This window comes from Spodoptera frugiperda, chromosome 31 (genome assembly GCF_023101765.2).
Source record: "Spodoptera frugiperda isolate SF20-4 chromosome 31, AGI-APGP_CSIRO_Sfru_2.0, whole genome shotgun sequence".
In the NCBI taxonomy this organism is placed as follows: domain Eukaryota; kingdom Metazoa; phylum Arthropoda; class Insecta; order Lepidoptera; family Noctuidae; genus Spodoptera; species Spodoptera frugiperda.
Window position 1 is genome coordinate 11,734,015 of NC_064242.1, and position 18,322 is coordinate 11,752,336.

General features: G+C 36.9%; 3 protein-coding genes across 4 annotated transcripts in view; 2 read left to right on the forward strand and 1 right to left on the reverse strand.

The window, feature by feature from the left end:
- LOC118276044 (sine oculis-binding protein homolog) overlaps positions 1–3,886 on the forward strand; it is a 29,097-nt gene extending 25,211 nt beyond the window's left edge. For both annotated transcript variants that reach the window (XM_035594175.2, XM_035594176.2), the window contains 2 exons: positions 1,980–2,161; positions 2,386–3,886. In XM_035594175.2, coding sequence (XP_035450068.2) covers positions 1,980–2,161; positions 2,386–3,678 — 1,475 coding nt within the window. In that variant the 3' untranslated portion in view covers positions 3,679–3,886. The remainder of the gene's footprint in view (positions 1–1,979; positions 2,162–2,385) is intronic.
- Positions 3,887–5,094: 1,208 nt separating this feature from the next.
- LOC118276511 (guanine nucleotide-binding protein subunit beta-like protein 1) lies at positions 5,095–7,473 on the reverse strand. The gene is made up of 2 exons (XM_035594862.2): positions 7,206–7,473; positions 5,095–6,596 (listed from the first exon to the last, which is right to left on the reverse strand). The coding sequence occupies exons 1-2, from the start codon at positions 7,353–7,355 to the stop codon at positions 5,781–5,783; spliced, it is 966 nt and encodes a 321-aa protein (XP_035450755.2). The 5' UTR covers positions 7,356–7,473; the 3' UTR covers positions 5,095–5,780.
- Positions 7,474–8,512: 1,039 nt separating this feature from the next.
- Positions 8,513–16,751, forward strand: LOC118276512 (exostosin-2; the record flags this gene model as incomplete). The annotated part of the gene is given in 3 exon segments (XM_035594863.2): positions 8,513–9,211; positions 9,656–10,412; positions 16,568–16,751. Coding segments are annotated over 3 exon segments (1,477 nt in total), but the record flags the coding sequence as incomplete, so codon positions are not given.
- Between the last annotated feature and the right edge of the window lie 1,571 nt (positions 16,752–18,322).

The window sequence follows — 18,322 nt, forward strand, 5'->3', positions numbered from 1 at the left end:
TCGAACTCGAGACTCCTTGCCCGGTAGTCGCACTTACGACCTTTCGACCAACGAGGCAGTCAGTTTCAGGCAGGAAAAATAATTTCCCATATTCTCCAATTCAATGAGGAAGCAGTAAAGCAAGCTGCGACAGAAATAAAAAGAGCAAAGTCACAATTCCATGAGCAGGCCTCTTAATAGTTCCCGCAAATCAAAGTAATAGACAGAGTTACAGCTACAGCGGACTATTCGATTCAGTTCCCCCAGTTTCTATTACGTTTTAATATCATAACCAATAAAGTCGTATTAAATTTCTTAGAACACGAACCCTCTTCCCGTTGCAGCTGTACTTCTACGAATAGATGTGTTTCCGAACGCAACCCTCGCGCGCTTTCTCGATAAAAATGGCGGTAAAACGAACGAAACTCGCCGCGTGATGCCACAGATTGTAATCTAATTCCTATAATTGAGTTTAATAAACTCATTTCTGAGAACTCCTTCTGTATACGAGGTGTGATGTGATTAAATTATGTCGATAAGTTTTAGTCGTAACGCTACCACGAAACACGATAAAGATCGCTGAGCAAGAAATAGACGAAATACTGAAAGCTTTGTGCGCGGTATAGGCACATAGGTATGTACGTCGATGTTAGCAAACGAACATTATTTACAAATTTGATACCGCAAAGCCGGTTTACTATTCCTAATGAACGCCCCGCGAATACGTAGTATAAACAGGTACCTATGTAGGTGTGCCGCAAGTGAAAATGTAGAACTTTGTGGTTAAATTGTGATGATTAGGAATGTATAACGTTACGATATTACGTTACATAGACTGCTAAACACACGCGTCAATTTAGAACGAAATAGCACTCCCGCCGAGATATTCTAGGGAATTTACTCTTTGCTATATACTTACTCATTGAAATTGGAAGACTCCATTAGATCGAGCTTAGGAGAATGTTTAATTATAGGTAGTAAGTAGAGTAGCCACATTATTTCATGTCATTGATTTTGTCGCCTTCACGATTATTGATAAGCGTTTGAATATTTTATGCCGAAGAACGTGGCTAGTATGAATTAACAATTCGTAGGACACTACTTAGGTAGGTACTACTAAGGATAATTAAGGTGTCTTAGTAGGTTTAACCTACCAGTACCATCAAACCAAAAGTGTAGGTAATTGTTTGTATGACACAAATCCTGGAGAACCATTAAAAAGGTACCTATCAATTTCATAAAAGTAGATTTGGAACAACGGAAATTATGAAGGTCTGTAATAAAGTATAACGAGCTATCATTTACTCGCCCAGTATAAGGTTATAAACGAATCGCAGTAATGAGAAAGCCAGTGTACAGTTTCGCGCGTTTTTTCTCTATTCAATATCATTCGCAAATTAATTGGAGATGGATACCCGAGCCTCGCTTACTGTTTCCAGAAAAGCATTTTTTATTATGGCAACATTTCCATCACAATATCACTGGTTGCAACTTTTATTTCAATTAGCCATGTTTTTTTTGTCGTAGCTATTTTTTGGTGTGTATGATAGTAATGGCGACTATCGTTTTTTTTTTACTGGGAATATGTATTTTGATCATACTGTTTGTACCTATAGGAGTTCATTTAAAATGTTTAATGACACTATTTTGAATAATAGTTTTGTTTTGAGGTACTTCGGTACCTACTTCAATTAGCCAAATGCCTGTTGGATTTGTGCCGCAACATAGACTAGACTTCATAATATTTAAACAGCAATAACTAGTCAGTAGGTACTAAGATTTTTCGTGCGGGAATTAGAGCCGTGAGACGTTGCGCATTAGTTGGTTCCCCAACCACTGTATCCATCTTGCAGTCAACGTACCTATATTTTTCTCTATTATTACGTGTTTCCGTGATCTACCTAATGCTTATATCGCTACAAATCAACTACGATATTACAAATAACTTTAACGTTGGCTGTATAAGCATGTCAATGACCATTTCCTCTTTGTACTTCCAGCTGATGAATGTTCCTGGTGCAACAAGAGCCTGCCCAGCGAAGGCTCAGCGCTGCAGCACGCTGGCGCCACGTTTTGCTCCGAGCTCTGCTTCAGTCAGTCCCGTCGCGCCAACTTCAAACGTGCCAAGACCTGCGACTGGTGTCGGCACGTCAGGCATACCGTTGCTTATGTGGATTTTCAGGTGAGAATTGTAGTTTGATTTAAATATTCTATCAACTCGATTTGGGTCTGCCAAACTGGATCTGTATTTGGTCATGCCTGTTAGAGTCTGGAGCGATAATAGATAATGGCAGTTATTTTTATATCGGTACTGCTGAATACTTTAGATTTCAACTATGTCAGCTCAAGTGATACGTACAATTATTTATTTCATTTCACACTCAATATTTTTCTTTCAATTTTCAGGACGGTGCCACTCAACTGCAGTTCTGCTCGGACAAATGTCTTAACCAATACAAGATGCACATTTTCTGCCGAGAAACTCAGGCCCATCTCGACCTCAATCCACATTTAGTCAATGCGTCATCGTCATCCAATCTCATCACTCCTGAACTCTGGCTGAAGAACTGCAAAAGTAGATCAGCATCACCTACTTCCGAACGCTCGGGATCGCCAAATATAGACAATGTCCCCAGTAAACCTGTCGCCACTGAAAAGACAGAAGTTCAAAAGACCCAAAACAGATCTCCACTTCCTTTGATAACCATTGCTCCAACAGCAAAGCTGATGAAGCAAAAACGTCCGTCTGACGAAACAATATCAGTTCAGAAGTCACCAGAAACGAAAAAAGACGCTAGGAATACTAAAATGAATCTACGTAAACGTAGAACCTCGAAGTGTTCTGCCACGGTTACGTCACAGACTGTGCGGCAGCGAACTTCAACTCCAAAGGCGCAAGATCTTCGGATGTGCAGTCCGTCTGACGGATCATCGCCAGCTTCAACTGTTGGTAACGCTCTACATTCGCCGCCTCATCAGATTAACGCTCATCCTCCACCACCACCGTTTCCTCCGAACCCAATGTTCAACATGCCCCCACCGATGTTCTTGGACAACCACGACCCCAGGCATCCACATAACATGTTCCCACCGCGACTGAACTTCATGCCTCGGCCAGGATTCCCAATGGAGCGGCCTCGTCTGCCAGGAATTCCACCACCGCTAAACTTCCCCACTCCTATAGGCCAAGCTCCTCCCGTCACAGTATTAGTTCCCTACCCAGTCATCTTACCGATACCCCTTCCTATTCCGATTCCAATTCCTTTCTCAGCGTTCGTCCAGGCTCACTGTGCGAATAAAGTAAAAACAGAAAACAGACCAGACACAGCGGATACGGAAGGACCTTTAGATTTTACGATGAATAGTGATAAAAACAGGAGAGACGAGGAGACATTGGGATGTAGTAGTGAGCCGACCTCAGAGACTGCGTTAGATAAGAGCCCTCCTCCTAGTGAACAACATAATGAGCGAATAGAAGAAGATAAAATGGATACAGAAATAAATGAGACTGGAAATCCGGAGCAAACTTTGCCCAAGTTCAAGATTACCAGATTGGGGAATAAAATGGCGAAAATAGTAGCGAAGACTAGAGAGCCGTCAGAGTCCACACGGCCGCTGCGGAAACGGCGGAGACTGGTGGAGGTGTCGACAGATGATGAAGCGCTCATTCCAAAGACGAGGAAAATAGTTGAAGTTTAAACGTAGATTTGAAATAATCCCATTATTCTCTGATACATATCACAAACGCATGATAATCCGAACAGAGTTCATTATACTTTCAGGTTGCTAGTCTTTAGTTGTAAGATGCTATTAAATTTTATGTCTTAGGTTTTAGGGCGCACTGTAAATGTGATATTAGTAACTTATTACTTTCATTGTATGTAAAATAAAAATATTACTACTCTAACGCTTAGTTTTATTAGTTCGTGACAAACGATAATAATCTTTAGTGAAAATATTTATAACATTTTGTTATCGTGTTGGTATTTATATCCCTTGTTTTGATATTGATGGACGAGCTCGAGCCTTTCATTATGATAGCGAGACTATCGCCTGATAGCATAGGTCAAACAATGTTTAGCTATGATCTACTTACATAGTAAACGGAGTTACTAGACATAACAATAGAAAAACGAGGACATTTGAAAATAATAACGTGAATATTGCGTCTTATTTTTTATAATTTATACTACTTAAATACCAAAATACATAACATCTACGTGAGATATAGTAAATTAATTATTGTTTCTCGGCTTACTCACGTAACTATTTGACGATGAACTCGAATAGAGGCTTCAATCATCAATCATGCTAGACTCATATTCTCGAGACATTTAGCGATGCTACACAACAATGCGATACGTGAGTACGCCGAAAAACATAATAATTTAGTCGTGTTTTAGCACAACAACATTGTAGTTGTTTTGTTTATCCTGTATGATAAGCAACTATCTCATATCGTATACCTATCTACATTACACCTATCACTTACCTAGGTAAAAGTATTTTCACAAACAATTTAGGTAGGCAAGTAGGCACCTAATCTTATTATTGCCTCCTGGGGGGGATCGCGATGTAGATATCTGAATCTTATCACCAATTAAGTAATTTTCTAGTTTTATGATTTGGTGATTGGAAGCACGAATACCAAAAATGTGTTTTTAGGTTCGATTCCTAACTATGGTTTTTAAACTGTTTATTTCAAGGTACCTACAGTGTCGAATATATAATTGTAGCACAGGCTTAATGGTGCCTGTTAGTTACTATGCGAGACTCATAACAATCATGTTGATCCACAACTTGTTTGGAAAAGATAAACATTGAGCCATAATATATTATGTAGTCATGTATGTACTAATACACTGTAATATTATAAGCGGCTATTATCATAAATATTGATCTTTTAACACAAAATGTATTGCGTATATATATGCATATGCAATAAAGCGTGTACATAGATGCGACTATCGACGTCTCAGACATTCTGAAAAACAGATGTTTCAGTTCACTGGAAAATAATGAATCATTCATTAATGTAGATTCAGGTGCAGAATATTAAGGTGATGATATTGCTTGTGTGTGTGATGCGTAGAATGATACAATAAAACATTTGAAGAAAAATTATAGGCTTTTAATGTCTCGACTTAAAAATCATCGCTAAAAACCAATCATGGAAAATATTGATTGCTATTCATTAACAACATGTTCTTACAACTAATAGCGAGGCCACATATTGTGGACTGTACCTTCATATTCAGGAATTTGTACATTCTTGAGATCCAATCATTTCAACATTACATCATTAAACATTATTGCATTCTGTTAAATCATATCTTCAAATAATTAAAGCACATTCGAATGATACACATTACATGCGTCATAACAATTAAAGGCAATACTGGCATTACTTTGTAAGTACTCCTTTTAAGAAGACTATGGAATAATTCAATTATTTCAAACTTAAGCAAATTGTCAACTGGGGAAATATATCACCGCGCTCAAGCTAACCTGTTGCATCCTGGTGCACTAATGAGTAGAATCTTAGCCTTACTTTAGTAACTAAGTAAGCAAGTTGATTAAACTGAGTATACATTGGACTACATTAAGCCTAGTTTACGATACTCAAGTGAGACCAGAAACACTAACAGGTCAGATGCAGTAAACACCCGAAAATAGTGAAAAGTACTGTGGCCATACATTCTAAGTTTGACTAGAATGCTTTCGTAAGTATACATGTTTTCGGCGTTACCACGATCTGAGCTTGGTAATATTCTATAATCTACTATAAAAAGTTAAATGCTTTACTGTTTGGCATTATACAAATCCCACAGTGTAATAGCACCATCAAGGCCTCCAGCAGCCATTATCTTCGCATTCCAGAAGGAGACCTTCTCAGTAGAATAAACAACGTCTTGGATAGCTTGCTTATGCTCCGTCAGTACTACCAGAGGTCGGAGAGAGAACCAGGAGAAAATTCGAATATGGCCGTCCCAACCTCCGGAAGCAAACACCTTTCCATCAGACCGGGTCTGAACTTTATTTGTACCTGGATTTTTTATTGTTATATCCAACTTGTGAGCCAAGCTTAAGTCTTTTCTCCCTATACTAAAGATCTGTATCACATTTGAGACATTCCCAATCATGCCTCTTTGCTGTTCAAGGTGGAAATCAACTGACATCGGACACTCGTTGGTCTTCAGCTTGCTGATACATTGACTAGTGTTGAGATCCCACAGGAGGAGCCATCCTGCTTCGTATCCAGCCAGCAAGCAAGGCCGATCGCAAGGAAATTCAATGAACTTCAAGCACATTGGTTCTCCCAGCTTCAGTGATGTGTCGGGCTCCAAACATCCTCCTTTTTCTCCAGAAAAGTTGTAAATATGAATTTTAGAATCCTTGTCAGGTACATAAAGTGCTTCGAGTTTTGTGTTGGCGTCAAAACGGCAGAAACCAGGGTAATCAATGTCAATAAGTGCGTCTTCCTCGTAGCCAGCGTTTGTTAAACTAAATACTTTGAACTTGCCGCCTTTCTCCTGTGTGATGAGATGATTGTCCGTGTGAATGAGATGAAGAATTGGAGCTTGACCAACTTGGATTTTCTGCTGCACACGATTTGTCTGAAAACATCAAGTTTTTTTACTTAGTACATACCCCCATTTTCATTGAGACATGTTAAGATTTTTTTTTATATTGCATGTACCTAATATTATTTAAATTTAGGTGCTAAGTTAGTGAGTCTATATTTGTTGTACATGCCTATAAGACTAATCTAATTAGAAATCTGATGACACAATGAATTGACCAAAAACTATGAAAATGTTGACCATTTGTATTTTTTTACGAAATTACACTAAGTATCACTATTAAAATTTAATTATAATAGTAATTGATTTTTTTATGTGCTGGAACAAGTTTATAATTAGCAATTTTAATTAAGTGTTATCCAATAACACATCTTAATACAAAACATTAAAATAGGTACAATTTCAAGTAGAAATATTCAGTTTTACATAATGTCCAGCCAGATAAGTTCAATGACCCAATGAAATAGAATAAATACGTTAATGTTTTGATTTGGCAAACGGTCCGGCCGATTCTAGGTCGCGAATCGAGGGTAGTAAACAAAAATGTCGCGCACTTAATGGAAGCCATAGGACACGTCATTAACGCCTTCTGCGCAGTTGTTATAAACCACAAAATCTTTTGAAATATGTATGTGATCTTACCTGAAGGTTGTATGCATAAACGTAGCCGTTTTTTGAGCCGGCTAGTAACCTCTCGAGACCGCCAGGCAAAAAGCTAAATGCCAACGAATAAACAGGAACGTTGTCCACGTTCCTGATCGTATAAACAGGGTCTGGAGGTAACAACGCCATATCTGGTCAAGCTCGGAACAAAATTATTTGTTGGAATTGGTAAAATAAAATAATAACAAAATTAATCAAGCCATCAGAAACTCAACCACAACTACGCACAACACAAAACTGACAGAAAAACAAAAAAGTTCACTTCGTAACAATCGGTTGCGTTCGAAACCTAGATTATTTAAACATTATAACATTGTGACTTTTAAAAACAGAGTGCATTACTAAAGAAACTTATAATATCAAAAAATAGTTGATAATAGGTAATAAAACAGGATATTCGTACTCCAAAATATGTAATTATAAATTTTTTGCAGTCACATTTATTTGAATATTTTTTCTGTGAAAATATTTCTCGCCGAGGATTTGAACGTAGACATTGGAAATAAATTGTCACTGTTTTTTAGTCTGTGCTACCTAAGGGACGTGACACACTGAATCGATTTGCTTTAATGCGATTTGCATTAACTGCATATTTGATTATACATTTCGTTACACCTTTTACTGATTTCGATTTAGCACTTGTTAAGTTTAAGAATAGATAACTATATGAAGAAAAAGTATAAAAGCAAAAGTATTAATATATTTTAAGAAAAACGTGTTAATTTATAAAATCTGAAAAATATTGAAATAAAAATTTTCTATCGATTCGATTAATAAATCGTGATTTTCATTACAATAACACGTGGTGTTTAGGATTCATAAAAATAAGTAATGGCTACTTTAAATACTATTTAAATAGATCTTAAGTCAAAATTCTATTTCTTCTCTAGTTTATAAATGAAATCTACCGATGATTCTATTGTTGAGACCAGTTGTAATCATAAATATTTATTTTATCTTGAGCTTAGTTAGTGTCCAGAGTTACAGATTGAATTGATTTGAAGAGAGCGTATTGTTTTAGATATAGTAATTATTTATTAGCATTACCTAAAAATTACCATTACCTATTTAATTCAGAGTAAACCGAGCGGCTGACTTTATGAACTGCAATTCATTATTTTACATAAAATCATAATTCAGTAAGTTTCCTTTAGAATGCCTTAACTAAATAATAATAAAGTTAACATTTTAATCGATTAATTATATTATTTGGTTACTCGATTACCGTCTACTAAAGTTCGTAATCGAGTTATCATTTCACTTCACACAGCACAACACTAGTCGCCTACCAGCAGCCTGTCAATCACTTCACTGCGTCAGTTTCTCTTCGCAAGCAGTATTATCGTGTTTTATACTTTGATGGATTTTTGAATGAGAATTAATTGATCTTACCTAATAATGGGTGCCATATATAAATTAAGGAGATTAATTTAATCCTCGAAATTACAAATGGCTGCGGAATCGCTTCTGAAAACGGGCAAGCATTCGAAATATACATCGTATAGAAAAATCTTGTATCATAGGTTCTTCGTCGGCCTACTCTTGTTTATAGTGGTATCTTTAGTGTTTACTGTGGTGTTTAATACGTTTACTGGTAGTGCGGCGCGGATAGATGTGTATCAAGCTGTGAATTTGGACTCGACAAGTTTTGAAGTGGTTAAAATCAGCAGTAGTGCTCTGGAGGCGCATCCTCGTGTCTCCAACTGCACGTACTGGGACTGCGTCGATGTCTACAGATGTGGGAAAGGCGGACACAACAAGATAACAATATACATATATCCAGTAAAAGACTATCAGACTGAAAATGGGAATTCTATATCAAGATTTTCTAAAGAATTTTATATGATATTAGATACTATAAAACGTAGTAAATATTACACGCCTGACCCGGAGGAGGCGTGCCTGTTAGTACCTAGCATAGATACTTTGAATCAACATAGTTTCTCAAGTAAACATGTCGCACAAGTGCTGCAGTCTTTGCCATAGTAAGTAGATATTGATAAGCTCACCTATTTGTATACAAACACACTCTTGTGTCACTCTATTTATAGCCTATGAGGCTACCAGTATACTTAAAATGCATCTAACATCCATATTGAATGTCGCATTTCAGAGTAAGCACAATAACATTGAGATGGTATAAAGTAGTGACTAACTAATTATTCAATATTATTATATTTACTGTAATTTGTATTGGACAGAAAGTGTCATACTTAGATAATTCATTTAAAACAAACATTATTAAACTTAGTAAATTTTCCTCAATTAAAAAAAGAACATTAACTAACTACATAAAACCACAGTTTAATTGCCTATTACTTTGTCTCACTTCCTACATATCAAGTGTCAGACATCAGTTTAATAAAAAACAACAATTTCCTAATGAAATAAACATTGTCACTTCACTAATAATATGTTTTATTCAACAGTTGGAACCACGGTGAAAACCACCTTATATTCAACATGCTGCCAGGGTCCGCACCCAATTATAACTCCGTGGTGGACCTTAACACCAGCCGAGCCATTATAGCAGGAGCTGGATTCAACACATGGACATTTAGATACAATTTTGACGTATCAATACCCGTGTACAGTGCTGTCGCAGAGACAATCGACAGCACACAACCAGAACAAAAGAAGTACCTTATAATATCAACGCAGCTCAATATACCACACGATTATTTAGAAGAATTACAGAACATTGCGTCTTCGTCCAATGATCTCTTGTTGTTGGACCGATGTAAGACTGACAAAACAGATCACAGTAAGCGGTGTGAGTACACCACGGGTAGACAGTTTGACTACCCCAACGTCCTGAAGGATGGGATGTTCTGTTTAGTTGTAAGAAGTGCGAGGTTGATGCAAGCTGTGCTGATGGATATTCTTGCTTCTCAGTGTATACCAGTAGTGATTGCGGACTCAGTAGTGATGCCATTTAGTTCACATGTTGATTGGAATAAACTAGTACTGTTTGTACCGGAAGATAATATAAAGAATTTAGTTAAAATTGTGCATTCAGTGAGCAAAGAGCGCCGTGGAGAGCTCTACTGGCAGCTAAGATGGGCATTTGATAGATATTTTGCTAGCATAGAGAAGATAACATTGACTGCTTTAGAGATAATTAATGAGAAAGTGTTTGCGTTGGCCGCCAGGACGTACGAAGAGTGGAACATGCCTGAACACTTGGTAAGAACATGTTTTTTTTTATGTTTTAATTGTTATGACATTATTGTTCTGTTAATTTATTCTGTTATTAGAATGACTCATTGAAATGAGTGTGCAGTATCAGTACCATAATGCATTAAAAAGATTAATATAATTATTTTTCGAGACACTCCAATTACATTACGCGTGAGGATGATCAAAACAGCAATAGTTCATCTGCAATTAAATTATTTGATGAATACGACCAGATTGCGTGTTGAAGTGTAAGTAAATAACTAAGTAGTTGTACAATAACATCACGGTAAACAAGCGCAACCTAACAATTAAATAGGCGATATGTTTGTTCTTATATCTAACTACTTAATATGTAGTTAAACTTAGCCAAATGGCTTCATTGCGAGCCGACTTATTTATGTTTTTGGTTTACCAACAATTAAAAACAAAAGTCCAAAATGCGCCCAGTAAAATTGTCAAAACACAATTACTATCGGCCCTCACCGACAAAGTGGGCATCCAACGAACCGCATAAGCTTGTGGCTCTATGGCTTTTTCGAAATAAAGCCACAAAACCGCAGTTGCATGCGGGCATCGCGAATTATCGTACCGTGAAATATTTACGGCATAAAAATATTACGAGGTAAAAAATCCGGAACTTCACTAGACTGCAGAAGGGAAAAACTTAATGCTAAAAGCCATTACCGAATATTAAAAAACTACAGCCCTAAGCTAAGAGATGACTGCGCAAAAAGTTTCGTTACAATCCGTTCAGCGATTGACGCATTGAAAGAAAAACGTCGAGTCAGCTCTATTTTAGTCTGTTACCTTCCCAGATACTTACTACAATGTATTCAATAAGTTTCAGCCATGAATTTCGACAATGCTATTATTCAATTCTTTATTCCCCATCTAAGCACTAGGTTTCATTTTGTATTCTGTTCGCAATAGAGCTGGAAACTAGTGTAGTGGTGTAGTAAATAAGAAATATAATGGACCGGTTCCCGGACTTTAATTTCGCACATTTATAAACAAGTTGTAAAGAAAAAACGCTTTCAACGTAAACTTGTTTATAAATTAAAGCATTTTCTTCATAGTCGCTAAACATTTTTATTAACGTCTTTATATGAAATGCTTTTCAACATTACGTAAAAATAGCTTCACAATATGCAGTACACGTGCTAAGTGACGTCACATGCAAATGCATTCAAGTCTGTACTGTATGTATGAAGGGGAATGCAATCATCGTGATCTCCGTATTAAGTTTCGATCAGAGCGCAACTTCACTTATGAACTGCGACAGCTTCGCCTGCGACGTTGATTGGATTCTCTAGATTTTACGATTATGCGAATTCGGTACAATGTGCGCCCGAATTGTACATTGAATGTACTTTCTGCACAAAATTAAAATTTCTCCTAGCACATTAATCAAGATTTTAAAAAGTGTTATAAAAATGCAACACTCGAAAATGGGGGAATCCTGCCGCTCGGAGGCAGCGAATCTAGTCAAATACATGAATATTCAATATTTGCTTTTACAGCATACCTTTTATTCGTACTTTTAAGTCCTTGAAAAAGGTCAAGCGTCAACTAATTTGCATAGTGTGTGCCATGGACAGCTTTAATCTCACTTCAATTAAAATTTCTTTCAACTTACTCGAAGCTAAATAAAGCCGTTAATATTTCACATGAATAAAGCAAATCGTGTCTGGTGCATGCTACTTTCAGCGCTGTGAAAGCTTCTGAATTAAATAATTATTATTTCGTACACAGCGCAGTCGAGTCGCGGGACAAAGAAATCCGAAAAAGAATTCTGTTGGGAGCATTGCGGGTTATTCTTCCACTGAGAATTCGAAATACCTAACTTTTGCTAGAAACATGTTTGGTCCAAAACTATAGCCTTATTGCCCTTTTAGTGGGGACAATTTCAAAGAAATCCAAACGAGACAAAGTTTTATGTCAATTTGGTGCTAGATTTTCGTCATGTCTCGTGTTCGTGTTGTTCGTTAACCAGTGCACAAACTTCACTATGATTCATAGCGCAGACTGTCGACTTTCCATCCAATTTGTCTGCAAGTTTTCGGGATAGAGCTCCCTCGGATGTTTCTGCATTAGTTATTAGAATATCTTTGTATCCTATTTATCATCCAGAACTTTATGTTTGTAGCTTTTATACATACGTTTTATATCGTGAGTGATACATTGATCGCATATGCGTAATTGCATATCCTTCTCGGTTCGCTAAAAGGATCCTTTTGCAAGATCATCTCCATCTTTGAAATCCGTTTCAAATCTGGTTTGCGTGACCTTATAAAACTCGTTAACATCGGATAAACAATCAAAGACATAGAAAAAGAAATACATACATATTCATCTATTTTCATTTGGAGGTATCTATAATTAATTACCTATATACCTAATTTCAAGGATGTTGGATATTTATACCCAGTTTTTTTTACTAAATATACACGTGATTAGTTTTTTTTGGGTTTAAAAATAGCGCCAGGTGTGTTCTGTAGCTTTAAAACTTTTAACTTGAAAGTATCTATCTGTTATGTTAACGGGCATTTGTTATCAACTGGTCCTTCTGCGCCTACCTAACAACATATGATCGCGATCTCTATGGAGGTTAAATGCAGGTATCAGTTGTAGGCCCCGTTAAAACCAGTTTCTGATGATCTGATCACAGCATTAGTTATCGGATCAATGCATGTTCTTTAGTTTACAGCGAGGACAAACGGACTATTTATGTTTCCTCCTTATTATTGTTGTTAGAAAAACAAATTGTTTTTGCGAGCTACTAAGCGCTTTGTTCGAAACAGCTTTCTTTGAAGACTCATACAATAATAAGGACTAACCCCTTAAATCTGTTTACTTTTAATAAGATAAAATCAAACTGACTGTTTAATACGGAATCTTGGAATTCCGCAGACACTAGTATTCACTGGCATTAACATAGGCATTCGAAAGGGATGCATTCCATGAAACGAAAACTCCGGAAATTTCATATGACTGTGTCTGGAAAACCGGATAAGGGCAAATCACAGTACGAACATTGGTCGAAAGTTGGAAGCCAGGCAACCGTTGCCAACCCTAGTTTGTGCGGATAAATTTTTAGTGGACTGTTAACTTTTAGCGGGAAAAGTTGTTTAATTGCTTTTAACATTAACGTATAGCAGAAACAATTGTTTAAAAGCGTAGCAGCTAAATTGTGTTATATTCGTCGTTGGAATGTGTTATTCAACATTTTCAAACTGCAAATTAAGGCCAATTATGTCAGAAGTAACGTAATTATGGTGTTTCCATTTATTATGTTTTTGGTGGAAGAAATGACGAACAATTAGGGGAATTAGGTTTGCCTTTGTTAATTCGCCATTTTGTTAAAATGACCGAATAAAAGTACTGGAGACGTTTCTCTTGTTCTGGTAAATGTCGTTTTCCGTCGTATTTGAATTTGTGCTTTTTGAGTGATATTTACGTTTGAGTACTTTAATTTCGTTCGTATTTAAGCTTTGAGTTTGAGTAAGTCGTCTCTATCACAAACTTGCAATGTATCGACCGATATAACTTAAGATCACCTTAATATTGAGTGGAGTATGAGCATTGGAACATAAGAGCTATAAATTTCAAGCTGCAGATACAGTTTCCGACCTAGATTTCATATCAGGCTTGTTTGAAACTTGATTAAATTTTACGAGTTAGACCGAAACCGCTCGTAAAGCTGGTTAAGTAGCATACTATAGCTAAACAAGGGATATGTTTATAAGGAGAATTATTGAACATGATTTATTGAAGATGAATCAATAAATATGGGTTCTTAGTTGAGTCGCTGTTGCTAACTGAACACTAGCTTTAGTTTTTTTCTTTTTAAATGGGCTTAGTTTTTTGTTTTGTTTTGTAGTTTTCCCGTTCGGTAACACTCGCACAGTAATTTACAAATGTCTCTCGACTATATATTTTTCTCTTACTCCATTTTTATTGGTTTTACAAAAGAGGTTTCGTATCTAAGTAAAATATTGCTTTTGCATATTCAAATAAACTGGCACTAGTAACTTACTTTTAATATAACGGACTCTCACGCCATCGCCAGCACCAATAAGGTGCAGGTGTGCAGAAGAATCAATTAGAAAAGTTTTATTAACTATTTAATCTACTCTAACTGTATCTAAATCTAAACTCTTTAATATTAAATGCAAAAGATGACCTGAAATACTGATTACTTGGTGGTCAAAATAACGAGTAGGTTACATTGGAACAAATATCTACATGACCCACCGATATTTGGTTTCGAGCCCGTATGTGCTTAGTGGTCCACGAAAAAGGCAAGCGATTTGATTCTGAATAAGAATGAGCTCTCCGATACACAGAGTTATTTGCCTTCAAACATTCTTTATGGGCCAGATAAAAAGCAATGGAAAATGTATAAGTTGAATCAGAAAATGGAGCAATAAGTAATATTATCATGCTCATATGGCAGTGTTTTATTAAAACATGTGCACAATCTACATCTGAACTGTAGCCTGTAGCGATGCCAGATGTGTCCACTTCCGCGGGATGTCACGATTTTCTATGATTCAACACCATTGAATGTTATTTCAAAGGATTTCTTTTGCATAATATTCCCATCTGATGAAATTGGCGACTTGCGAAAAAAAGGGTTCCCTTAACATATTTTTCGAAGTTTTTGTCCGTGTGTTTTTGTAAGCAAATAAAAAATGTCCCCAATAAATTGGGTCAAAAGGTACGACATACCCTTGATGCCCTCCTCGTGCTTCTTGAGTCTACGTCACGTATCGGAAATCAGTCAAAGAGCCGACATACATCGATGTGACTAAATATATGCTCACCTTTATCACGAGAGGAACCCTCCGTTGGAAAAACCACGGTCTTTTAATTTTCCAAATAGCTTTTTGCTTGTTTTAAAACTTTGCGACTCTTTTCCTGAATAATGTAACGTAGCTGGGAGCCACCGAGATTCGAGCTTTTATCGCAATGACGAATACTCGAATAAGGAAAAATCCTTAACGAGACGAAGCTTATTTTGAACGTAAAACGAAATGCCTATTGTCTTCTGTATTGTTAGCAACAATTAATTATACTCTGAAACAGAAATGCTGGGAGCCACGCGACGAGTTTACCTTTTCATAAATGACGTGTATGAATTAAAATTGAACTTGACAACTGGTATTACTTTTTAACTTTGAAAGCATACCCGCAGTAGAACTCAAATATTTGTTTCGATGTATGCAAATATTCGGCTCGTATTTGCGTCAGGCCATTATTTAACTCCCGGAGGTACACAGCAAACTTTAAGTAAACGTGTGAAGAACTATTATATGTTCAAGACTCGACGATCGATCTTCGTTCCAGTCGTTTAGTCGCAAGAGGTTCAAGATAAACATCATATAAACAAACTCACAATCCTCTTTACAATATTGGCAATAGATACCATGAGACACAGCGAGTTAGTTCAGGGACGTTGTCGTTTGTATGTCGCGTACTAAGCTCCTTTATCCCCTACGATCCTGTATTGAGTCGGCCGCACATTCACGTAACATGTACCTATCTATAGTTGTGTGGTACTCTCCCAGGGGCCTATACTCTCACATATAGCACATATTATTAGCCATCACTGGCTAGCTATCGCCTGCAGTGAGCGACAGCGCAATTTCCTAGTTTTTATTCAGGTCCGTACACCGGTCCCATTTGGCACGCAGTTCCTTACTTTCAGTTTGACGTAGGCTGCGATTAAAAATTGCTATGAATTTTCCATTTTCAAGCGAGCACTGAAATGTCGGAAGCGAAATAGCCTGTATGGAAGCTAAATTTCAAATTGATCTCGTGTAATGGGAAAGGCGAGCTTTTATCCAGTACTTATTGCAGATTGGACACGTGTGATAGTACGATTGTGCCTACTGTATACATACATGTGTCTTCATAATGGTTCTTTGTTATAAATAAATAATTGTATTAGCAGTCCCTCGGATATTCGATCCTTTTCAGGGATACAACCAGATGGTACAGGGAGATCGAGTGTGAAATTAGGAGTCAGTACGATGTTGTAATGTATAAGTAATTTCTATGTGAATCCGTGTTATTGATCGTTCTGTTCGGTTCTTTAACATACTGAAGTGATATGGTGTGTTTTCTTATTGAATTAATTTGTGTTTTTTTCTATACAGTACGGTCCAGTGAATCCACTCTTCTTGCCGGTGACCGCGTCTAAAGCGGCCGGCTTCACCGCGGTCATACTGACGTACGACCGGGTAGACAGCCTGTTCGCGCTGGTGTCCAAACTGGTGCGGACGCCGAGCCTAGCCAAGATACTAGTCGTTTGGAATAATCAGAAAAAGGCGCCGCCTCCTTGTAAGTACAACTATTAGATTCTAAGTATCTGTGGAACGACCCATGTCTTTCATTGTCATTCTGAATGAGATACACATACGTGTGTATAGGATAAGTTTCTGTATTGTTATTTTTTTCCTTAAATTCTCGTTTTTATTTAATACTCATTCTTGGCTCCAAACTATATTTTTGATGAAACTACTACATATTGTATGATGTCTCAGAATGAATCCTTATGACAGCCGAACGGTTCCATTTTGCTCGAGACACGAGTTTCGAACGAGCTCCTGATTATTTTTTCTGAGAATAGCTTAGACTAGCTTAGACAGGCTTAGAGAAAAAAATATAAAGAAGATGTGAACGAACCGAATTTCTGAGTCCTAAATTAGTACTATAGTCACAACGGCTATAACATTTTATTTGCTCATTGTTCCCTTCGAACGGGGAGCGTGATTTACTTCATTTAACTCCGTTTTAAGTTTATGACTTTTGTTTACGGTGTCATTCAGAGTTTTTAGGTGTTATTCGTAACAAAGTAATTCTATGTTTTATTGCTGTAGTTTTGTAATGATATTTGTGGGGTTCACGCGATGTCGGCGTTGGAATCAGCCTCGTCCATGAAGTGGTATACGATATATTTGCCACTGTCACATGCCATATTGTGCGGTAGATTATCGCGTCAGGGTTTTATTATCCCGTACAACGCCGGAATAGACGTTATTATGTTCCGGTTAGAATGATAATGAAGCCATTACAATTGTAAGAAACATTTAAGTCTTGTTTCTGGAATGACAAGGCAAGATAAGACATGCCTCTGGCATTGTAGATCACTTGGCTTTCTGCGCGATCTGCGCGTGTAATCTGTCTGTTTCATTACGTAAAATTATGCCTGTTTCTCTCTTGAAGACAAAGGTTGAGTTTATCTAGTCGCGTGGGGTATGAGATGTAGTACTTTGCTTACTTACAAAAATTAAGATGTTCTGTTATATTAGACAGACATGAAACGACTCGTAATTCGCCTTTATTCTTAAAGCATTACTTACATGAATGAGACATGAAGTGGTCTTTAGAGACGTATCTGTAGCTGTACTAATTCTATTTAGGCATTATGTGATAGGCTTAGCAAAATTATGTATTTAAACCTTCTAATTATATGGATTTGTAAGTAGCCTTCCAATGCGTTTATCGCCCTGTGTCGATCTTTCTGCGTAAACTTAGAGAATTTTTTTCTTCGATTCTCTTATGGGTAGAGTCCACCTTCCTTAAAGCGACTTGCCCTTTTAGCTCATTAGGAAGTGCATTAACTGTCCTTAAAGTTTCTTTAGTTTACTTCTCTTCAGTGTTTTTCTAAATAAATAGACAGTGGAATCAACCAAATTGTTTTACAAATTTGTTTTTTTTTAATTCTACTACAGTAAACGGTAATTTTTCCTGTTATAAATAACACTGCGAACAGTTCTCAACAAACCAAGAAGGCATAATACCTTAATTGTTTTATGCGAAGTTAATTGTTTAACATTTTGAACCCTTATTTAATCGCTCAGTTACGTCGTAATTTTGTAATCATGCAATCTTGGGTCTAGTTTACATAA

Coding starts and splice junctions, on each gene's coding strand:
- LOC118276511 (XM_035594862.2), bottom strand. CDS start 7,355: ATGGCGTTGTTACCTCCAGACCCTGTTTATACGATCAGGAACGTGGAC. Junction 6,597..7,205: donor TTTATGCATACAACCTTCAG/GTAAGATCACAT, acceptor TGATGTTTTCAG/ACAAATCGTGTGCAGCAGAA.